Below are 22,027 nucleotides of genomic sequence, written 5' to 3'. Positions count from 1 at the left end.
TGTAGCATTGCAGACAAATGTCCACTCTCTCCTTGAAATCCTGTAGATGTCAAAGACTTTGAACCCCAGAAACTGGTCAGACGTAGCAGTAGAAAGTAACCCAGAAGTTCGGGGGGGGGGAATGCAGATACGCACAAAAGACATCTCTATGGTGGGGGGGGACACAACACTTCTACACCTCTCTCTCTGCTCTTGCCCGTGGCTGAGGCCCCCCATGGCAGGCCCTGAACCTGCCCAGCAGGCTGACCCCTACATCGCAACCAACATTCCCCTGGTTTCTTCAGGTAGAAACTCAACAGGTGAAGCAACGTGCCCCAGGGCATTCGACGGGCCCTTTCTCTCTTCTTGCTTTAGGTGCTGTTGTGTTTCTGTTGGGGCTGCAGGACACGAGGAGAGCAGTTATAGCTTCAGAGACTGGCAGCACCCTGGGGCTGGCACGCCTCCTGGCCTCAGTGTGGTGCTTAGGCTTGCCCAGAAGTTGGCAACTGGGCTTCAGCCGGCCTGGCAGACCACAGCTGCTGCCACCCAGTGCCCGCTGTGAGGGCTGTGTTTCGAAGAGGTCCCAGGCAGCCTTGATATCACAGCTTATCTCCAGAGGTTCTGAAGGCCCATCTTTGCTCAAACTGCTCTTGCTGGATGGGCAGCTTTCAGCCCGCCCACCCACAGCCCAGACCGGCTGAAGTATTCAGGGGATTGCAAAGCAACGGCTGACCCAGGAAACGCTTTGAAGTCAGAAGATGCTCAGGTGCAAAACTGAGCACGCAACAAACCTCAGTGGAATGCCTGTGGTTTTCTGAAAGTGATTGGCAGCTGTTGGGGGCATTCAGGGTCTGGATGGGAGGAAGAGCTTTAATCCTAATTAGGTTCCTGGCCTCAGAAAGGCTGCATTTGTGCCCAGGGCATCAGGTGGGACTGGCCCAGGGACTCCTTTGGCCCCTTCACTCTCTTGCCCTGCCATCCTCCTCCTCCCCTCCTTCTCCCCCAATTTATATTATGTCCATAGACCAGATTATTTATTATTATTATTATTATTATTATTATTATTATTATTATTATTATTATTATTATTATTATTATTACTTATTTCTTCTCCTTCCTTTTCTCCTTTTCCCTGGCTGCGTTTGCACAAATAATTCCGATGAGATTCCATGGCTGCACTGGCTGGATTAGGCTTTGGGGGTCTTAGCAAACGGATGGGCCCGGGACCACCCGTAAGTAAGCTACGAACTCGGCGTGAAGGCAGCCTGGGAGCCGAGGGTTGGCCAAGGGGTGGCTGCTTTGGGGTTCCCTTATGTCTGTGTGAGCTGCTTTCCCTCTGGCTGACTCTGGGCTGCAACCCAAGTCTGCAGCTCTTTCTGATCCCACTTGGCCAGTCCGACTGGACCCGCTGGCACTGACGCCTGTCCTGGTATTGGCCCAGAGTCTGGCCCGAGTAGCTGACTGGAGCTCGGTGCGCACTGGTGCTGCCTGGTAGCCATTCTTCTCCAGCCCTTTGAAGGCAGCAGGAGGAGGCCCGGACAATGCAGGCCAGTTGCTCTACTGGCCCCAGAACCAGGGCTGAAGGATCCCTGCTGATCCGTTGCCCGGCCCTTCGCACCCCACGAAGCTCATGGCCTGAACGAGAGGAAGTCCACTCACCGGGGGCATCCGTGCGCCCTGTAAGTGGACTTCCTGGGTGTCTCATTTGGGGGCCCCTGGTCCGGGACAGGCTGGAGGCCGAGGGGATCCTGTGTTTTTTTCTGGCAGCCTGCAGGGGAGATCACCGTCTCTCTGGCATTTCCTGCTTTGCTCTTTGGAAGCAAAATGCCACGTGGGCCACCTAGATTTATGGAGATTTATTGTGCTGGGGCACAACAATAACGACCAGGAAACAAGCAACACATGCGCACGCACACACACACATACACGCTTGCTCGCACGGCTTAGAACAAACCAAGGCTCCACCCATCCAGGTCACCTGCATCGCCACAAAGCTTTATATATGCAGACACCTGGCAGGGGCACCTTCTCGCAGCCCCTCAGAGATCTCAGCCCCGGGAGGGTCGCAGAGAAGGGGGCCCTGAAGCCCCCGAAAGTCTGGCTCCCTTCTCTCAGCGGGGACGACCGAGAGCTCGAACAGGGGCGGGATGGTGATAAAGCCGAACTCTTGGGGTGTCACGTTGATGTCCTTGGGGTCCACCAGGGGCTTCAGTCGGAAGCGCTGCAGGATGGTGGTGAAGAAGAGGAAGAGCTCCATGCGGGCCAGGGCTTCCCCTAGGCAGATGCGCTTCCCTGCGAGAGGGGGCGAGAGGGGCAGGCTTAGGCCACCTCCGGGCTGGAAGCTGGCGGGTCACCACTCTCTGGCAAAGGCAGGTGCCTAGAGGGGCCTTCCGCCTCTCGCCTGGGCTCCTGACTTGCCGGGGGCAAAGGGGGTCCAGCATCTGCAGGAAATGCCGAGGCAGCGCCCCCGGCTGGCTGGGCAGGGGAGCCGGAAAAGCAGGGCAGCCAAGAAGCCTGGCCCGGGAGGCTGGGGGCGGCTCGGGGGCTCGACGTGGCTGTACCTGCAGAGAAGGGGACGAAGGCGTCGTTCTGCTTCAGGCGCCCATTCTCGTCCAGGAAGTTCTCCGGGTGGAACCCTTCGGGCTCTGAAACTTGGTGCCATCATGCAGGACGGTGCTGAGCAGGGGAAAGACTTCTGTGCCCTGAGGAAGAGAAGGGCCGGCTCAGAGGGGCAGAGGCTCTCTTGCCCAGCTGGCAGCCGATGCCCGAGCCACCGGAGGAAGGCAGACAAGAGATGGTCCCTTGCGCGTGGCAGGGACAGAGCGGGGCCGAGGACCTGGGTGTTCCTGCCCTTCTGTCCTGCCAATCCTTTGGGGCCCCATCGCACTTGGCCAGCAGAGGAGCCTTACGGCCATTAGCCAACGACACCCCTTCGAGGTGGGCAGCCTCCACCTGGGGCTCCTGCATGTTGGCCAGCCCTCCTCGGCCTGGAAGATCTCTGCCCCGATCCTGCTGGGCAGCCCAGCCAGCGCCCAGGGTGGCAACATGCCGGCCCCATGCCCGCTTGGCCCTTTCCCCCTCCCAGGGCTCTGACCTTTGGGATGAGGTAGCCTCTGAATTCCGTGTCGCGGTGACGGCATGGGCCACGTTCATGGGGACGAGGTCGCTGAACCGCTGCACTTCGTGGATGACCGCATCCACGTAGGGCATCTGGCTCCGGTCTTTGATGCTGGGGATCCGGTTCTGGCCGATCACACGGTCGATCTCTTCGTGCATCTTTGCTGGCAAAAGGTGGCCTTAAACTTAGTGGCTTCAACCACACTCTGACGCGCCTGGATCAGTGGCTGGGGCCCCAAAAACTGGGCAGGAGGGCTCTCCACCTGCTGAGGGGTCTGTTCTCAAGGGCCATGGGGCTGGCATCCCCCCCTTCGCCCCACGGCAGGGGAAGCTTCTGGCCTGACCTCCTATGGGGTGGCTCTCGGGCTGGATCCAGGCCTTTGGGAAGCTCACAGCAACTTCTCGCCGGCCAAGCGATCCTGGTGGGCCTTGGGGGGGCTCCTTCCCAGCCTAGAGACATGTGCTGCGATGGGGCTGAATCACCCCCCCCCCCACCAAAATAATACCTTGCACTTCGGGGTACTTCATCAGCAACAGGAACCCGTATCGCAGGGTGGAGCTGACCGTCTCCGTCCCGGCAAAAAACAGGTTGAGGGTGGTCAGCTCCAGGTTCTTCTGGTTGAATTCGCTGTCTGGGTTGTCCTTCTCCTGAAGGCCAAGTGGGAGCCAAGTGCCTGAGAAGCTGTGGGGGCTCGAAGGGGCCTTCCGGCTAGTTTGGGGCTGCACACCAGGCCTGGAGGCTGGCCAAGCGCCGGTTTCCCGAAGCAGAAACGGCCCCTTGGTCCTAGCCCAGGGGATTCCCAGGGGACAGGCTGCCTCCACTGCCGGCCCCTTTCCTGCTTCACCTGCCCCCGTCCCCAGTGGCCCAGTGCCCTCTGCAGGAGGGGAACCGCAAAGGTTGGGCGTCCCGGGGTTGGGAGAAAAGGCGGCCTGGGCCCTGGTGCAGCTGCAGAGACCGGGGGGGGGGGGCTGGGGGGGCTCTGGACACCAAACGACTCCCTTCGCGAAGGTTCTCCCAACCTTCCCGTCCTTTGGGGATTGTGTTTCCTTAGGAAGGGGCAGCAGGCTCGTTGGCCCAGTGGCAGAGCCCCCTGTGCCCACCCACAGGCTCGCAGCTGGGGAAAGGGCCCTGGGCTCCCTCCCCGCACCACACACCTTCTCCATCTGGATGAGGAAGCAGTCGATGTAATCCCGGGGAGCGTTGGGGTCCAGGGTCTCCTTGTTCTTCTTCACCCGCTTGGCAATGAAGAGCCTCATGTCCTCCAGGATGTCGTAGATCTTGGTGTGGGGCCCTGGGAAGAACCTCAGGAGGTTGGCGTAGGTATCGTAGAACTGCGGGGAACGAGAGGGAGGGGACGGGTCAGGGAAAGAGCTTCTCCCAGCCGGCGGATGCCTAGCTAGAGGGGCTCAAAGAAGGAGACCAGTCATCCATTCATGAAGGCAGCATTTCAAGAATGAATCAGCAGGTGACACGAGAGGAACCCTAAATCATCTTGGAGGTTTCTCTTCCAAGGGTCCTTTCCTGCCCAGCGTCTTGGGCCGGCGCCAGCTCGTCCGAGGGAGGAGCACTCACGGATCCTTCCCTTTGGCTGGAGAGAGGCCGGGAGCCGTGTGGGGCTACCTGAGACCAGCTGGTGCTCATCTGCCGGAAGCTGTCGTTCATCATCTTCATGAGACCCAGAAATTCCTCATCTTTGTAATCAAAGCGATTGCCGAAGACGATGGAACAGATGATGTTGGACACGCAGCAGCTGAGGAGGAAGATGGGGCTGAAGGGCTTCTCTGGTGTGGAGGGAGAAAGGAAGGAGAAGGGTCAACGTGTTGCAGGAGGTCAACAATTTTCTCCTGGTTTGTTTTGGGAAGGGTGGAGCAGGGGAGGGGAGAGAGGAAGGGATGCCTGATGCCTCCTTGGGTCGGCAAAGAAAGACACCACGTTCTGTCATGCTCTTTTTCAGCCCAAGCACCTCGTGGAGCAGAAGCCTCCGAGCCCCAGCCTTGGCTCCAGGCCTCCTGCCTCTGAGGTCCCCTGCAGCCCTGGGACTCCACGTTTGCCACCTGGCCTCAGCAATAGGACTAGGGCAGAGGGCTCCAAACTTGGCCACTTTAAGACGTGTGGACTTCAGCTATGCTGGCTGGAGAATTCTGGGAGTTGGAGTCCACACGTCTTAAAGTGGCCAAGTTTGGGGACCCTGTTCTAAAACGGGTGGGAGGGTCGGTGGGTCGGTCCCGAGGCCTTTCAAACCGCCCCTCCCCCTCCCCAGCCTCACCTCGGGTCCTCCGAATTCCTCCAGCAGGAACTGGGCCTCCTCCTGAATCCGCTCCTCAATGGATTTCTTCCCCATTCCGAAGTTCCTCAGGACGCTCAGGGAGAAGCGGCGCAGCTGCTTCCAGCGCTCCCCTCGGCAAAGACCAACCCTGGGGGCAGAGCAGAGCAATGGGCCCCCTGTGGCCAGGAGAGAGCGGGCAGCCCGGCCTCCTCGGCCTGCCCCGCCAGCCTCACCATGTTCCTGGAAGGTCCTCTGCAGGGTAGGGTTGGTTTTCCTCCCGGAGAATTCCTCCGCCTTGTCAATCAGGGCCTCCTTCACGGCTTCGTAGCCACATAAGACCACGATCGGTCGGTTGCCAAAGTAGACCGTGAAGACGGGGCCGTATTTTTCCCGCAGCTGCACAGGAACCAAAAGGAGAGAACCTCGACTTGCAACCACAATGGGGCCCAACATTTCTCTTGTCAAGTGAGTTTTGGCCCGTTTTAAGATTTTTCTTGCCACGGTTGTTAAGGGAATCTGGCTTCCCCGTGGACTTGACTTGTCAGAAGGCCGCAAAGGGGGATCGTGTGATCCAGGACACTGATCCAGGACATCCAGACCTCCAGAGTTAGATGGAACCGTGGAATAAACTTCCCGGAAAGGCCGCACTTCTCCTTCCAGTGTAGATGGCTGCCTCCTGGTTCTCCGAGGGCTGAAATCCCCCCCACGGACGCTCCTTTCCCTGCCCCCCACCCTGCAGGATCCCTCTTCCACAGACAGATCCCCCACCTGCCTTGGTGGGTGGCTGCCTCACCCAGCTTTGGCCGATCGGCTGATTGCTTTGATCTGTGGGGGAGCCACCCATCTCAAATGCACCGATTGGGTAACCACAGGAAGCCAAGCGAGGTCACAGCCTGAGGACCGAGAGGGTTTCCAGGGCTGCAGGGCGGAGGAAGGAGAAGGCAGCCCCTTCATGCCCTGGCCAGAGGCTGACCCTCAGGGCCGCCCGGGTGGAAGCCTGGAGGGGTTGGGATCCCCCCAGGCTTCCTTGGACTTTGCTTCCAAGCTCTTCCTTCCTCAACACATTGCACAGAGCCAACAGGGTTTCTGTCACGGGGTGACCAGAAACTCTTGGAAGGCAACCAGAGCTTCTCGACTGTGGAAACTGGCCCCACCACTGTTGGAAGGCCAGCCACCAGGAGGGGCTGCTTCCCTTTACCTTGGCCGGAGCCCTGAGCGTCACTCAGCTCGCACGACTGTTTTACAGACAGAGATGCAGAGCCGTTAGTGGCCCAAGCGCCTTGCAATTTACACCGAATGTTTGCAGTGCAGCCACTGAAGGTGCCGTGAGGTACAATCTTAACACCAGAAGTCCTGCCACCAGTTGCCTTGACAGTCCAGTTCTTGGAATAGGAACATATTGTTTATTAAATAAACATTCCTTTATTCATCATGTTGCCTAACACACTGTGTAACATTTAGTCCAAAGAAAAATTGCATAATGCCCCAAAGTCGCACCAAGGCGGAAGAGACACAGACACCTCCCTCCACACACAACTAAAGTATTGGAAACTTCTAGAAAACAGCTCTGGGGGCTCTTTTGACAACGGTGGCAGCATTTGGATCCTTCAAGCGTGGAGCTCAGGAAAGGAGATATTTGCATTTCCTGATGTTTCATCATGAATATCCCAGACATCAGGCTAACTAAAAATGGGGGACAGAGGTGGTGGCCACTCTAGGTTGTAGAACTGCCTTCATGCCAAGATTGTGTGCCATCCCTTGGGGCGGGTGTGCTGCTGCTGCTGCTGCACAGGCTTCCCTCTGCCAGCCGAAGAATCTTGCCAAGGTTCCCCAAGGAAAGGAAAGCATTTTCCCAGCCCCACCAGGCTTTACCTAGAAAAGTGTCCTCTCATCTTGCTTTGTGTGCTCCTCGGGACGCTTGATCTCCTTGATCAGAGGGCAATCCTGTCAAACCTGAGATACGACAGCCGAGGGGGGAAAATCCTTTCCCAGGCTTCACGTAGGTGTGAATGCATGAGTGGAAGCCGAAGGAAAAAGGAAAGGAGACCAACCCAGATTGGATCCCGGAAGAAGATTCAGCCTGAAGAATCCAGGAAGGTGGTGCTGGAAGGAGACGGCTGGCGAGACCCAAGAGAGGGGCCTGGGCCAGGTGGGCATGGACGAGGGGGAAACACCTCTGGGGCTTCTCCTGGGCAAGAGAGGTGAGCTTACCTTGAGGAGGGACGCCAAGGTTTGGAACGCCTGGATTTGCAGGCAGTTCCCGACGAGAGGCAGTGGAGGGGGTCCCGGAGGCAGCCGGCTCCTGGCAGAGGACTTCCTCCGGACAAAGAGCAGGACGAGGCAGGACAGGTAGGCGACCAAGAAGAGGGAGAGTGCGCTTGCCAGCTCCATGGTGTCAACCTCTGCCCAGGCTCAGTGGGGCTGCGCGCATTTAACTGGGGCTGGGTTTGGCACCTCTTCTGGGTTATGCAAGAGCACTAGGTAAATATATCAAATGCTTCAATCGCTGATCCTGGTGCCAGTAAGAAAGCAACATTTTTTTTAACAACACAATCATATGACCTAGGTTCATCAGTCATATCTCTGCAGAGTGCTTAATGCCATATGCCTTGCCTCCTTGCTTCTCTTTGTGTTTCCCCTGCTGCCCATGGGCACGGCTGCAATCCTGCCCAGGGAGGGGCCTGGCATTGGGGTCCTCCCTCTGCCTCCCCACGCTCGGTGCTCAGAGGGCCACCAAGCGCGCCAGAAGACTCGGGGCCATCGCCTCCCAGGCCAGCTCAAGCCAGGGCACCCCGGGAGCTCCAGCAGCTGCGCCCAGAGACCTGGAGGAGTGCACACCCTTCCCTAAACGCGGTTCTCCAGGGGGGTTTCTCGCATCTCTGGCCAGGCTGAAGGGCTGATTCCGGGGTGCTCAAGACTTGGCCCACTCCGAGGTTTTGCTGCCCTGCAGTGGCTGCCCCAGCACACCTTCACCCCATGGCAGCCCCCTCGGACCCACACAGGGCGAAAGACAAAGGCTGAATCACATCCAGATTTTTGCTTTTTTTAATTAGCGCCTCTTCTGGCAACGGCAGAGCAAGCCCAGAGTTCATCAGCAGAGAACCAGCTCCTTCAGGGCACAGGTGGCCAGATGAACAAGGCAGCGCAGTTGCTAGCCGATGGGCGGCGGGAGGGGGCGTCTCGACTGTCACTCCTTTGGGTGGGTCCGCCGCTTCCGACTGCCTGAACTCTGGAGACGGAGGCTCACAGCTGACGCAAACAATGCCCAACACGACGGGAGCTTCCCAAACGCCTTCCTTCCCCTCCGTCTCGCTGGGCTCCGATCCTGTGCCTGCTAAGCCCCATCCTGGGGGCTCCGGAGAAGCCAGCCCGCCCTGAGACCAAGGATGGATGGCAGGGCAAGGCCAGGCAGGGCCTGGGGGCGCTGAGAGTTCCTTTGGCGAGAGAGACGCTGGCCTTTGCCCAGGGCCCGATGTGAGCTCGGGGGCAGCTAAGGCAGAGCCATGGGCAAGGGGGTGTCCAGGCCTGGGGGCTGAGTGGCTAAATTCGGCTGCTGCCCCAAGGGGGTCTCAGTGCCGGCCCCCTTGCTGGGCAGGCAGGGGGCTGCCGAGTGGCCGACGGCGCCCTGAAGGCGAGCCCACGCCTGCCAGTCGCTGTTCCGGACGGCCTGGCAGAGCAGCTGGGCCTCTTCCCGCAGCTGGGCCAGCTCCTGCTGGGCCCTGCTGTTCTGCCGGAGCAGCTCCTTTGTCCGGAGCGTGATGCCCAGCAGCCCCGACCTGCGCAGGATCTCCACCGTGTTGTGCAGGCGGCGCTGTCTCACCAGGCTGTGCTCCCCCGGTCTCCTGGCGCCTTTGACAGCCGTCCTGCGCCCAGCGCAGGGCAAGGGGGGATGAGCGGGGGCCTGTGGGCACACAAGGGCAGCCGTCTGTAGGCTGGTGGGCAACCCTTCGGGCGACTTCTCCCAGCTGTCCTTTCCAGTGGGGGCTTCTGGAGGCGCCCAGGCCTCCCCCACGTAGAGCCGCTTGTGCCTGATGGGCTCTGCCGCTGGGCTGGGTGCTTCCTCGGGCTGCCGGCCTGGGTGAGGAGCAATTCTGGGGTAAGCGCCAAGGGTGGGGAAGCGGATCTCCTTGGCAGAGGGCTTCTGGCTGGGGACCATGGGCTTCAGAGAGGCCGTGGGCTCCTGGAAGAGGAGGAGGTGGGCTGCAGAGCTGTAGGCAGTCTCCAGGGGGCGCTGGTTGCTCCAGGCCAGGAAGGGGGCCGTGGGGGACACTCCCAGGGTCTGCAAGAGAGCCAGAGGGTCAGAAGGGGGGGTTTCCCTGGGCCGATGCCCACCTGGCCTCACCACCCCTCGGCATCCGATTCCTACAGGCAAGGGGAGCCCACACCCTCCAACTGACCGACCGAGCGGGCACTCCTTCGGACAGGGAGCCGGGTGCCCTGAAAGCCCGCAGGCAGGAGGCTGAGGGTGGGGCCAGGCCAGGGGCCAGCCACACCGCGGGGGCGGGGGGGGGGGAGCTGGCCCAGGTGGCCAGCCACACAGGCTACCTGTTCGAGGATCACATTCTGGATGAGGTAGAGAGGTGTGAGACCCCCCTTGGCTTCCTGCCACTCGGCCGGCCCCGGAGGCAAGGGGGGGCTGCCCGGATCCCCGGTGTCCGTCTGCTCAAGGGCACTCAGGCACTCCGAGCTCCTGTCTGTGCAAAGAGAGGAGGCGGGAAGCGAGGGAAGCCAGCGAGAGGACAGGCCGGGCAGCGCCTGGCCACAGGGGCCCTTCATGGCCGCCACTCACTCCTGCGGCACAGCCCACACTGCGTGGGGTGGTGGGGAGCAACTGCACCAGGTTCACCCCGCATCATGTGGGTCACCCTCCTGCCCCCTTCACCCCCACCCAGGACCCTCACCAATTGATTCCCCACCACTGGGACAGGCAGAGACCCCCCCAGCAAGGGGGTTGTTATAGCCTCCCCCCTGCCTGTACCTGAAAATCCAGAGTCCTTTTCTCCTTCACTCCCTGGGCAGCTGGGCTTCGGGGGGTCATGACGGGGGGCCCTTTCCATCTTCTCAGGCTGCCCCACGTGGCCCCCCCATGTTGGACCTGGCCTGGCCAATGATCTCCTCTTGTCCTCTGCAGGCCAGGAAGGGGGGGTCGAGGGGTCATTTGAAGGCATGCCTGCACCTCTCGCGGTCCTGTGAGGGGGCAAAAATGGGGGGCGAGAGTAAATAGTCAGGGAAACCCCCCCCCCCAACATGGCAACCGGCAGCATCTGGAAGGCTCCAGTTCACCTTGTGCCCCTTCTTAACCTGATGCGCCCCACCGGCTGGCACATCAAGCACCCTGCTAAGGGCTGGGCAGAGACAGGCATGCTAACAGGAACCCCCCCCCCCACGGCCCCCAAGCCAGGAGAGCTCAATCCGAAAGGGCAGAGCGGAGCAGCCTCAAGGGCCCCCCAGTCTCCAGGGACTATGGGGGGAGAGAAGGGGAGTTTATCTTGGGGAGGAGGAGGGGCTGCGAGAAATGCATCCTACCCACCAAGCCGCTGAAGCGCTAGCCCTGCAGCACCACACCCCGAGGCCACCAGATGGCGCCAGCAGGACCCATTCCCCTCCCAAACTGCCAGCCCCATCCACCTTTCCCTGGGGCGGGGGAGGGGCAGAGCGGGGGCCTTGCCAATCCTGGGGAGGTTGGACTCCGAGCCCATGTGCCCTTGGGAACCCACCCACGGCCCTTCTGGCCTCTCCCCCAGGAATGGCAGAGCCCAGCAGAAGGTGCCCTCCCCTCTCCTCCACGGGGTGCCTGGCGCACGGGGCCTGCCACGTGCTGGAGGCGGGTGCTGAGGCCAGGGAGCCGCCTGGCTGCTTCCTCTTCTCTGGCTGCGGGCGCTTCCAGGCCCCAAGGAGGCTGGTGGGCAGCGCAACTAGGAGGCTCCCCCAGGCTGGGATGCCAGACCCCCACCCTACCCCGCCAGGCATCCTTGGCAGTGGGGGAAGCTGCTTTGGGCGATGCGAGTCACCGCTGCCCCTCCTTCCTCCTTCTAACCACCCAGTCCAATGCACCGCCCTCTCCCTCTCTCTGGCCATCGCACCTCTGGGGAGAAGGCTGGGGAGCGCAGCTCAGCCGGAACACACCAGGCACTCCGTGCCATGTACGGAGGGCATCTCTGCAGGCGTCACTCAGCCTCCCTGCCCTGATGGGTGGTGCAGAGGGCTTGACACATCTGGACAGCTTTGTTTAAAGCATATGCCAAGGGGCAAGTCCCCTCCATCTGCTCAGCCCTCCCGGCCCCCAGGAATGTCCCCATATTTTATCTGCGCTCCGGACGGGGGTCACAGAGAAGTGGCCAGTCCCCCCTGCTCAGCCCTGGCTCCAGGGGGCTCAGCTAAGCCCCAACGTTGTGAGCTCTCAAGTCCCCCCCCCCAATCAACTTGTGGGCCTCGTGTCTCCTGAGCCTTTGGGGGGGGGCAGGAAGGGCCCCAAGCAGAGAGGCTGCACCGCCTTTCCCAGGTCAAGCCAGCTTACGTAACAGCACCCCCTGTTCCCAGCATCTCAAGACCCAGGCTCCCCTGCAGCCCCGGAGGTGGTGGGCGGAGTGAGATTACACAGGGGAGGGAGGGAGGGACCGGAGGAAAAGGCCTGAAAGGGGGGCTCCAGTGTCTGCTCCTGGAGTGGCCAAAGGACGGAGCAGCCACTGCCTGGCTCACATGCTGGGAGGCCTCTCACATCCAATGAAAGGCAGTGGAGGGGACTGAAGAGATCCCCCTACACACACACACACACACACACACAAGCACCAGACTTGTTGGGGACCCCCAGAGGAGGGATCACACCCACCCCGGATTACTCCAGAGACTTCTGAACTCCTGTGTGGAGCGCACACTCGCTCACGCCCACCTCCAGTCCACCTTGTGCAAGGCAGAGCCGAGGCAAGGGTTGCTACGTGACACACACATACACACGCAGCTTTCTCTTTCCCTTTTTCCAAGGATCAAAACCACATGAAGTATTAGTACCACTTTATAAAAGCCTCGGTAAGGCCACACTTGGAATCCTGCATCCAGTTTTGGTCGCCTCCTTACAAAAAAGATGCGGAGACTTCGTTAAAAGTGCAAAGAGCAACTGAGATGGTTAAAAGCCTGGAGATGCGAAAAACGGCTGCAGGATTTGGGTCTGGCCAGTCTAGAGGAAAAAAAAGCCAGGGAGAACACGAGAGCAGTCTTCCATTCTTTGAGGGGCTGCTGCCCCAAAGAAGCGGGGGGTCAAATTCTTTTCCAAAGCACGAAGGCAGGAGAAAAAGTCACGGGGGAACCTGAGCAAGGAGAGAAGCAACCTGGATTTCAGGAGAAACTTCCTGACCGGCGGTCTCCTCTTCACGCGCTTCCCCGGGATGCAGCAACCAGGCGGCCACAAGCCCCCCCCGTTCCTTTCCCGCGGGTGTCCGGGCTGCTCCCCGGGGAGGCTTTGGCGGGAGGCGCAGGATGGAGGGCCGCCTCACCCCCCCGCCCCCTCTGCCCCCCCTCCCGAGAAGCCCCTGCGGGGGGGGGGGCTGGGGACAGTCCGGGCAGAGCAGGCCCGCCTTGGAGCGCCCCGGGAAGGCGGGCGACGGGGCCGAGCCGGCCGCTCGGAGAACGCGGGAGGCCGGGGGGAGGGGATTCCCGCGGCCCGAGTGCAGCTCTAGTCCTCATGGAGGTCTTGGGGGTTCGAGGTCGCGCAGCCCCTACCTGCTCGTTTCGCGTCATGCGGGCACGCCCTCCACTTGATCGGCAGCCGCAGCGACCAATAGGCTACTGTCCCGTCCCGCAGGGGGCGGGCACGGGAGCCACGTGCGGAGTGAGGGGCCCGGTGCGCGGCCATGTGATGGGCAGGCCCAGCGCGGAACACGTGCGGGGAGGAGCCAAAGGCGCCCTCTTGTCGGGCTGCCTCACTTCCCATTGGCCCTTTCACGGGCCTCTGGCTCCGTCTCCCGAGGCTGCTCCAGGCCAGGCGGGCTAGGAAGGGGGCGGCGGCGACTTTCGCGCAGTGGAAGCGCCACTTGAGGGTCAGTTCGGGATTCGTGTGAACCGCCAGAGGTGCCGCTTCCCCCCAGCGGAAGGACTAGCGAGGCCCCGCGGCTAGAGCGGCGAAGCAGCAATCTAAGAAGTCCCGGCCCAGAGGGCTTCCCTCCCATAGCGCAGGCGCCTTTCTGTCCCCATAGAGCTCGGATCGCCAGAGCGTCGCGGCGGAAACCAGGCGCTCCGAACCCGCCTCTCAGTGACCGGACCCAGGTGGCCCCCCACAGGGAGGGGGGGGTCTGAGGTGGCGCGCATGCGCCAGACAGGGCAGTGCCTGATTGGTCCCGCAGCGGACGCGGGTCGGCGTGGCCTGCGCAAAAGCAGCCGGAAATCCCGCCGGGGAAGCTCGCCCGCGCGGTGGGTCCTGCCTGAACCCGGGCCTCCCTTCGCCCCACCGGTGCAGCCCGGCGGCGCGGTTGCCATCCGGCCGGTGCAGAGGCTGCGAGATGGGCGGCAGATGAACGGGAAGAAGAAAGGAAAGACTCCCCGCTGCGCCCGATCCCCGCAGGGCCCGCCGGGAGGGGGAGGCGGCGCGCCCGCTGACCGCCCGTGCTGAGCCCGGAGCAGCCCCCGGCCCGCCATGGAGGCCCGGAAGGCTGCGAGGTTCGCCCTGCAGGCGCAGGAGGAGGAGGAGGTGAGCGGCCGTCCGTCTCGCTCCCCTCCCCAGCAGGCAGGCAGGCAGGCAGGCCCAGCCCCGGGAGGAGCCGCCCACTTTCCTGCTCAGCGCCTCTCACCCGGGAACCGGGCCGGGCCGGGCCGGCTGAGGGCATCCTCGTCGGCCCAAAACCCGCTGCCAGGGAGAGGTGGGGGGAGCGCTTACCGCTGGGCGTCCACGTCCCTGCACGGAGAGCAACAGGCGAGCGTTGCCAGCTGAAGCCCCGGAGCGTCTCTTCCCATTCAAAAGGGACCACGGGGCTCCCTCCCTTTTCGGGGGGCGGGGAGAGACAGTACCGGAAAGCGTCTGACTCCCGCGAAGCCTCCTGCCGCTTCTTCCTTGGGCCCACTGGGGGCCCATTCCCCGCCTGCCTCTGCCCCCTCCCCCCTTTGAGTGATCTGTGAGTCCCTTTGCGGATTCCCTTCCCTCCACTCGGGTGATTTGGGTCCTTGTGCCCGGAAAGCCTCTCTGCGGGGCCGCCATCTCTCTGCACCTGAAGCGGATTCTTTGCCCCCCACACCATTTCCCTCATTCCCAGATGGAGCCTCTCTTCAAACCGGTTTCAGCAGCCGGAGCCACAACAGTCCCTGCTGCCTCAGCAGCGCCCAGGGGGGCATCCTATGCAGACTACATCGTTGGGCAAGCCGTGGCCACCTCCTCCTCCTCTGCCGCTCAGCAGAAACCCACCTGTGCTGCTCCGGCTGCATCGGCCTGGAGCATCTCGGAAGAAGCCCCTCCTCAGAACCAGGAGAAGAACGTGGTGCCCCCCAAAAGCACAGACAGAGGCTCCCCCTTGAACCCCGCAGGCCCCAAAGCAGGGGCCAAGCACAACACTATTATCGTCAGTCCACGGCAGGTGAGTTGAAGCAGGCAGGCCAGCTGGGAACATTCCTGGCAAACCCCCCCATTTTGACAGCCTGGCGGTTGTGAGGCCAGCCGTTCAAGGCCCGTGTGGGTCGGTGCTCAGGGACAGCTGTCCAGGAAGTGGGCAGGGCTACTCTTCACATCCAGCGCAGACCACTTGGATCTCCCTGGGAACTGGTCAGGGTGTCCTCTCCCAGGGTTCCTCAAACACCGTAGGCGCTGCCAGAGTTCTGGCCTTTTTCTCTAGCTGGCCTGGTCTCTCCCCAGCTGCCGCCCCTCCCTGTTCCCTCAGCAGAAGGCATGGCCTTTCTCCACCCTGATAAAATGCCTCCACATTCCTCAGGAGTTTCCACGTACTTCTGATGCTTTTGGAGCCCAGTTAGTGCTTCTGTGACTTCCTCCCCAGTGACAGGACTCTCTTCTGCCTGCAGAGGGGGAACCCCATTCTGAAGTTTGTCCGTAATGTGCCTTGGGAATTCGGTGAAGTTCTCCCAGATTATGTATTGGGCCAGAGCACCTGTGCCCTTTTCCTGAGGTAAGGAGAAGGAGCCCAGATTCACTTCTGCCACCAGTGTTCAGGGGAAATTATAAAAACACTTTAAATGTACTTGCATATACAGCAATATCAGTTTTGAATACAATCTTTGCCAGTTGAAACACAGGAGCGCTTTTTGCCAGAAACAATTCAAAAGGAATTGGGCTTATTTTTCTATTAAAAAAAAAAATCTCACAGTACTGCAAGGGAAACCATTTGATATTAGTTAAGTCTCCTGCAAATTCTTTTTGTCAGATCCAAAATGCTATTTCCCCCTTAGTATAAGCAGGATGCTCTCCATTCTTTTCTTTGGAGCTTTTAAGGTTGTTTCTAAACTTCCCACGATGGCAGCTGGTGAAATGCACAGCCTGAAAGGCAACAGCCGATTTTAGCCACACAGATGAAGATTTAAGATGCCTGTTGCAGAATCCAATGCAGATCTGAATCTGCCCCCTTTTTCAATCATCGTTGCAACATTATCGGGGTTTGGTAAAACCAAATCTTGATATTGGCTGCCCCTTTGAAAAAGACAAACGCCCTTTTTTACCTTTACTTTTGAAGCCTCCGGTACCATAACCTGAATCCAAATTACATCCACGAGCGGCTGCGTAACTTGGGGAAGACATACCAGCTGCAGGTGCTCCTGCTTCAGGTTGACGTGGTGAGATGCACCCCCCTCCCCCCCCCCCCACTATACCATCCTTCCTGCCTCCTTGGGCAGCTGATTGTATGGATTTCCTCGGCCCCACGTTCCTTTCCCAGCCCAGCGTCCACTAACCACACCAGGCCCACGCCGCTTCTGTCCGTTATCTGTGGCTGCTGAGACTTTGGCAGCTGATGCAGGGCTGGGCCTGTTGCAGGGGGAGATGTTGGAGCTCAGGGCCCTTTGCTGGCCTGAAGGCAGGTGGCCCTTTTCTGCCTTCCAAGTCTGCCTTACTTGCAGTTCCTCTCTTTGCCCTTTCAGAAAGACCCCCACCAGGCAGTCAAGGAGCTGGCCAAGATCTGCATCCTTGCTGACTGCACCCTCATCTTGGCTTGGAGGTGAGACCCCAGCACTGGGCGGGTGGCAGAGACCTGGCTAGGGAAGACCCCTACAAGGGGGAGGTGCCGGAAAGCTAGTTTGTGCTTAACGTTTTCCTTAAGGCGAGATGCCCCTGCTCGCGTAGGAAGTCCGTGCCTAGATTTTTTCGGAGACAGACAGGAATAACCTGTCTGAGACAGAAGGGCAGGTCTCCTGAACTTCCTGCAATGACTTTCTGATCCTGTCCCACCTGTAGTCCGGAAGAAGCCGGACGGTACTTGGAGACGTACAAGGCCTACGAGCAAAAGCCGGCTGATCTGCTGAAGGAGAAAGTAGAGCAGGACTATCTCTCACGGGTGAGACTGTTTTCCTTTGGCTGGGGAAGGGAGGACAGCAGAGGCATCTCCTCACCCCCCAGGTCCCTCTGCCCCGGGCACAAGCTGCCACTTGCCTTGCACAGTAGCTAAACGTGGCCTGGTGCTGCCTTTGGTCTCTCCCAGGTCACCGACTGTCTGACCAGCGTGAAATCCGTGAACAAAACAGACACCCTGAGCCTGCTCTCCACGTTTGGAGTGAGTGAGCCAGTTCTCTGTGCTGGGAGTGGGCCGGGGGGGTGGGGGTGTTTGGTGCTTTGAGCACTCCCTGGCAGTGTACAAGCCAGAAGGGGCCGTCTGTGACCCCCTACCCGCCAGGTTGCTGAACTCCACTTCCCATCAGCCCTAACCAAAGCAGCAAAAGTGGGAGGGGTGGGACTTGCAGTTCAGCGATATTTGTGGAAGCGCCTCCTGTCCTTTGCTGCCAGGTGGGTGTTGGTACCTGGGCATTCGCTTCTTTCTGGGCTTATGGTAGGCCTGGGATCGTCCCACTGAGTCCCTCTGCTGTTACCTTGCAGTCACTAGCCAACGTCGTGCAGGCGTCCAAGGAGGACCTTTCCCTGTGCCCTGGTGTTGGGCCTCAAAAGGTAAGGGGAGGCTGTTGCCCCAAGCCCTGGAACCCATCGGTTGGCACAGTGGAAGGGAAGCTTCTCCCCCTTTCCATAGTCGGGGGCTTCCCCTTTCTAAGCGCCTGTCCCAAGGGCAGCCCTCGGTTGCTGCCCTGAACCTCACTGCAGCTGGTCTGGGGAGCCAGGGCTTTCTCCCAAGGAGGGAGACCGGCTGGCACCGGGGGAGGGGGGGGCAATGCGGCCATTTCAGTTTGGGAAGCCAAACCTGGTAGCCCAGCTGTAATATTCCTGGACGTCCTGCACTTCGAGTCCCAACACATTTGGGAGAGACGCCTGACAGAAGAGGAGTTTGTAGTGTCTGGAAAGTCTTTTGGTGGGGAATACCTGGAATTTCATCAAGGGGGGAAAGAGGACTTCCAAAGCCACCCAGACACCTCTCCCAACCCAACTTGCCTTCACTTGCACCTCTTCTTTCTCTCCAGGCCAAGAGGCTCTTTGACATCCTTCACGAACCGTTTCTGAAGGTGCCCAAGTGAGGAGGGGACGACGGACCCAGGACGATGCACAACCTCCTTTGAAACTCCCAGAAGACCAACCACACAACTCCCTCGGGGGAAACCTTATCTTTGCTATGTGAACATTGCGCAACAAAGCAGACAATAAAACACCCCCATTAGACGCTCATGGCAAAGCCTTCAGAGCTCCTGAATTTATTTGGAAGGGCAGGCAGAGCATGAATAAAACAGGGACACTTGGCGGGAAGAGAGCTGTCCCTCCCCGGCTGTTAAGTTCCAGCTGCAAATAGTCCAGCCTGGTCCTCCCTCTCCCTCCTCCTGCCCTTCTTTTTGGGCCTGGGGGCCGCTCCGTTCCTTTGCCATGGCTCTTCCAGCCCCTTTGCCTCTTGCCGGAGGGGGGCAGCCCAGTCCAGCACGTTGGTCGCCAAGCGCTGCTGCGTTTCTGTCCCCTGTTCCGGTAGAGGCTCCTTGTCCAGCTTCTCCTTTTTGCAGGCCAGGAGTTCCCCAGCTGGGCCCAGATGCTCCTCTGGAAGGTGCCCCAGACAATTGTCCCCCGGCTCCTCCTTGATGGCAGCAGCGCCCCATAGCCCCTCCGCCGCTCTCTCTCGGCTCCTCTTCTTCTTTTTCTTCTTCTTCTTGCAGCTGGGGGTTCCCCAGCAGGGTCCTCTGGGGTGACCCCAGACTCTCTTCTGCAAGGCTCCCCAGAGAGGGGACATCCCCGGCTCCTCCTTAAGAGTCCCAAGACCCCACAGCCCCCTGCCCCCTTCCCTGGGCTCTGCTTTATGTAGCCAGCAAGTTCTCTACCGGGTTCCTCTCTGGGTGACCCCAGACAGGGGGCATCCCCCGGCTCCTCCTTGGTGGCAGCAGCGCCCCACAGCCCCTCCGCCGCTCTCTCTTGGCTCCTCCTCTCCTTCTTCCTCTCTTCTTCTTCTTCTTGCCGCTGGGGACTTCCCCAGCAGGGTCCTCTCAGTGCCCCTTGGATTCTCTTCCGGGAGGCTCCCCAGACAAGGGCATCCCCCGGCTCCTCCTTGGTGGCAGCAGCGCCCCACAGCCCCTCTGCCCCGGCCTCTGGCATCTCCCTCTCCCTCCCTCCCTGCAAGCGGAGTTCCCATTCAGGCTGCCAGTACCTGGAACTGGGATTCGGCAACTCCTCCGTCTCCGTCTTCCGCTTCTTCGCTTTCTTCCTGGCTCTCCTGCCCGGCTCTTCCGCCTCTCCCGACCAGGAAGCCTCCTCTAAGTGGCCACTTGGCCGGGCATCCTGCCACAGCAGCCGCCCCCAAGCCCTGGGAGTGTGGCTGGCCCAGTTGCCGCCGCCGGCTCCTCCGCCTCCTCCTTCAGGGGGCGCTGCTTGCTCCCGGCCCTCCCCAGCAGCGGCTCCGCAGGCTCCGGGGAGCCGCCCAGAAGCTGCTCGGGACCCTCCGACCGCCAGAGCGCCTGCTTCCAAGGCAGCAGCGGCCGCTTCTTGCCCCTCTCCCGGGCAGCCTTCCGTGGCGGCGCTCCCGAGGAAGGGAGCCGGGCCCCGAAGGGGAAGAAGCGCTGCTTGAGGCCTGCGGGGACCTTCGGGGCCGGCCTCTCCGGCACGGGGAAGAGCGGCCGGGGGGCGTCGGGCGCGCCGTCTCTCTCCTGGATCCTCAGGGAGCCCCCGAAGGGCTGGGCGCAGATGAGCCGCTCCGGCCGGCCAGCGGCGATCAGCAGGCGGGCAACGCTCTCCTCCCGGGTCGCTCGGAGACCGTAGACTTTCTGGCTGCCGTCCGGCTGCGACGCCCTCAGAAGCGGGGAGCCCCGTAGCGCCAGGCGGTGGCCGGAGAGGCTGCGGGGACAAGAGGCAGCTGGTCAGCCCCGCCGAACCGGCCCCGCCTCCCCCCCCTCCCCCCCTCCGGCCCCCTGGGCGTCCCTCGCCGGGCAGGGCAGGAGGGGAAGGGCCGGTCGACACCCCCCCTCCCCGCGCACCTCTCCGGGCGGAAGTCGGCCGGGGCGCGGATGAGCAGCAGGCGCTTGCCGGGCGCCCCCAGGCAGAAGGCGGCCCCGGGGGCCAAGCGCCGCGCGCAGAAGTCCTCCGGGCAGCGGAAGCGGGCGGGCCCTGCGGGGAGCCCCGAGGCCGCCGCCCCGCCGGGCGCCCCCATCTGTGCCGGGCCACGTGCAGCGCCCGCCGCGCACCTTCCGGGAGGCTCCATCCCGCTGACGGCAGGGGGCGCGGCCTTCGCGCTGCGCCTGCTCGGCGTGACGTTGCCGCCCTGGCCCCGCCCCCGCTCGTCCCTTAAAGGGACCGGAGACCGTCGGGGAAGTTCGCGCGGGAGGCTGCAGGTCCCATCGTTCCCGAGCGCGGCTGATGGGCCTGGTAGTCCGGGCCTGGCCTCCGCCCGCAGATTGGCTGCATTCACAGCGCGAACCGAAGCAAACTCCGCTCCAATCAGTCGGGGGCTCCCGTGCTGTGTGAACCCAGCAGTCCCGGCTTACTGAGCCAAGCGCGGCTTTCCCCGGAAGGGAGCCGGGGTGCTGGATTGGCCACGAAGCAGGCGAAGCACGTGTTTAGGGCACCCCCAGGCCCAAAGGGGGCGCCGCAAAGTGGCCAATATGGCTTCGTTTGTACAGTATGTCGAAAGGTGTGGGGGGGCGCCCAGATTCGTCGGTGCTCGGCTCCAGGGAGCCTTAATCCGCCACTTCTGTGGCCGGCTGAGTGGGTTGCGGGGGGGTTTCCTGATGGTAGCCCCCAGACTCATAAGCGGTCAGGCTGGGCAGTGCCTGATGGGCCCGACGATCCCATCAGAAGCGAAGCCTGCTTGGCCTTGGCTGGCCCTGTGCAGCGCGCCTTCCTGCCGCTGGGTGTCGCTGTTGCAGCGGAGTTTGGTGCCCCGGGAGCCTGGGAGACAATTGGTGGCGGCCCGGGTGGAAGAGCCTTGCAGGCGCTGCGCGGTCTCCGGGCGTGGATCCAGGACTGCCTTGCCGAGCATTGCCACACAGCGAGCTCCTTTCTCCCACCTCCATCGAGCAGCTCGGAGATCGCCTCGCAGCCACGGCCGGGGCCTGCTTTTGCGGGAGGAGGAAGCCCTGCCTGGTGAGGGCAGCCCTGGGCGCTGCTTCCCCTATTGCTGCCCAAGGGGCAAGGGTGGGCAGGCGACCGCAAGCCAGGCCGGGGAGGTTGGAGGCGCCCAGAAGGGCTGCTTTGCTCTACAGCTAATGTGGCACCCACACAAGAAGAGGCGGTGCCAGCCTGAGTGGCCGGTGCCTCCCAGCTGTCGGGATGGAGCCGGGAGAAAGGAGCCTGCTGTGGTGGCAAAGAGGACGGATTTAGGGGGCTCCATCAAGCGGGCTCTGGGGGAACTGAGGCAAAGACCAAGCAATGGGTCTCACCCCCTCCCCAAGCCCTTCTCTGCCCAGCCCCTACCAGAAGGCAGAGCCTGCGGAAGGCAGCCTCAGGTAAGGTGGCGCAGCTCCTTGGCTGCAATGGGTCTGCAAGAGCCACGCTGGCGGTCATGGCCTGGGGTGCAGAGAGGCCCCTGCCTCCCTGGCCTCCGGGGCCCACACCCGCCCAGCCGCCCCCATCTGACGTCAGCCATGAGTTCCTCCACCGCGTTTCCCTCCAACCCTTTTCCTCATGGCCAGGAAGGGCTTATTCCTGTCCTCAAGGCCCTCTGCTTGTGCACGGGAAGCCTCTCGCGGCTCCTTCCCAAGAAGGACTCCCCAGTGGCCAGGCTGAAAATAGCCTCCCTTCCTCCGTCAGCCCTTGGGGACTGCAGGCAGGGTGAGACCCGCTGGGACCCCCTCCTCCCCTGTGAATGCTACAGCTTCACTTCCAACCTTCCAGGAGCTGACCAGGGTTTTTTTGGGGGGCGGGGGCTGGGTTTTTTTGGGGGCGGGGGCTGGTCCAGCTTCCTGTTTTCTTCCTGGCCAAAGTGGATCTTAGGAGGATCCTACTCGAGTTCCCAGCTCGCACTGCTTGCTTGACCCCAGCAGTGTCAAAGGCAGCCGCCTCTCCCAGTCCAGACAATAACTCTTTTTCTGCCAAATGGACAGCAGGTGAGGGGCAGCCGCTTTGAAAGGAAGCCACCAGGTATGGCCCAGGCCTTCCCTGCATGCAAGAGCTC

At 61.5% G+C, this 22,027-nt stretch overlaps 4 protein-coding genes across 10 annotated transcripts; 1 reads left to right on the top strand and 3 right to left on the bottom strand.

The window, feature by feature from the left end:
• Positions 1-1,953: 1,953 nt before the first annotated feature.
• LOC148129990 (cytochrome P450 2G1-like) lies at positions 1,954-7,771 on the bottom strand. The gene is given in 11 exon segments (XM_087970346.1): positions 1,954-2,271; positions 2,541-2,618; positions 2,621-2,681; positions 3,074-3,108; positions 3,111-3,260; positions 3,603-3,744; positions 4,252-4,428; positions 4,718-4,890; positions 5,375-5,539; positions 5,597-5,759; positions 7,575-7,771. Coding segments are annotated over 11 exon segments (1,620 nt in total). The 5' UTR covers positions 7,755-7,771; the 3' UTR covers positions 1,954-1,975.
• A 621-nt stretch (positions 7,772-8,392) lies between these two features.
• CIPC (CLOCK interacting pacemaker) lies at positions 8,393-13,265 on the bottom strand. 5 transcript variants are annotated; one of them, XM_087970334.1, is made up of 4 exons: positions 13,080-13,265; positions 10,342-10,550; positions 9,909-10,057; positions 8,393-9,642 (listed from the first exon to the last, which is right to left on the bottom strand). In XM_087970334.1, exons 2-4 carry the CDS (start codon positions 10,529-10,531, stop codon positions 8,854-8,856), a joined length of 1,128 nt encoding a protein of 375 aa, XP_087826460.1. In that variant the 5' UTR covers positions 10,532-10,550; positions 13,080-13,265; the 3' UTR covers positions 8,393-8,853. The 5 variants fall into 5 exon arrangements, with proteins under 5 accessions (XP_087826460.1, XP_087826458.1, XP_087826461.1 ...); XM_087970332.1 differs by lacking the exon at positions 13,080-13,265 and adding an exon at positions 12,372-13,072; XM_087970335.1 differs by lacking the exon at positions 13,080-13,265 and adding an exon at positions 12,668-12,812.
• Positions 13,266-13,287: 22 nt separating this feature from the next.
• ERCC1 (ERCC excision repair 1, endonuclease non-catalytic subunit) lies at positions 13,288-18,105 on the top strand. Of its 3 annotated transcripts, none has more exons than XM_026693428.2 (9): positions 13,295-14,043; positions 14,603-14,920; positions 15,360-15,463; positions 16,025-16,124; positions 16,428-16,504; positions 16,741-16,840; positions 16,985-17,056; positions 17,377-17,445; positions 17,910-18,105. In XM_026693428.2, the coding sequence occupies exons 1-9, from the start codon at positions 13,990-13,992 to the stop codon at positions 17,961-17,963; spliced, it is 948 nt and encodes a 315-aa protein (XP_026549213.2). In that variant the 5' UTR covers positions 13,295-13,989; the 3' UTR covers positions 17,964-18,105. The 3 variants fall into 3 exon arrangements, with proteins under 3 accessions (XP_087826465.1, XP_026549213.2, XP_087826464.1); XM_087970338.1 differs by having other exon boundaries at positions 13,309-13,427; XM_087970339.1 differs by lacking the exon at positions 16,985-17,056 and having other exon boundaries at positions 13,288-14,043.
• Positions 18,101-20,127, bottom strand: POLR1G (RNA polymerase I subunit G). The gene is made up of 3 exons (XM_087970415.1): positions 19,893-20,127; positions 19,179-19,752; positions 18,101-18,670 (listed from the first exon to the last, which is right to left on the bottom strand). The coding sequence occupies exons 1-3, from the start codon at positions 20,114-20,116 to the stop codon at positions 18,212-18,214; spliced, it is 1,257 nt and encodes a 418-aa protein (XP_087826541.1). The 5' UTR covers positions 20,117-20,127; the 3' UTR covers positions 18,101-18,211.
• Positions 20,128-22,027: the final 1,900 nt, after the last annotated feature.

This window comes from Notechis scutatus, chromosome 8 (assembly GCF_049901735.1).
Source record: "Notechis scutatus isolate UNSWTSFEM ecotype Mainland chromosome 8, rNotScu1.2, whole genome shotgun sequence".
NCBI classification, from domain to species: domain Eukaryota; kingdom Metazoa; phylum Chordata; class Lepidosauria; order Squamata; family Elapidae; genus Notechis; species Notechis scutatus.
This window is presented reverse-complemented; position numbering and strand designations above follow the sequence as displayed.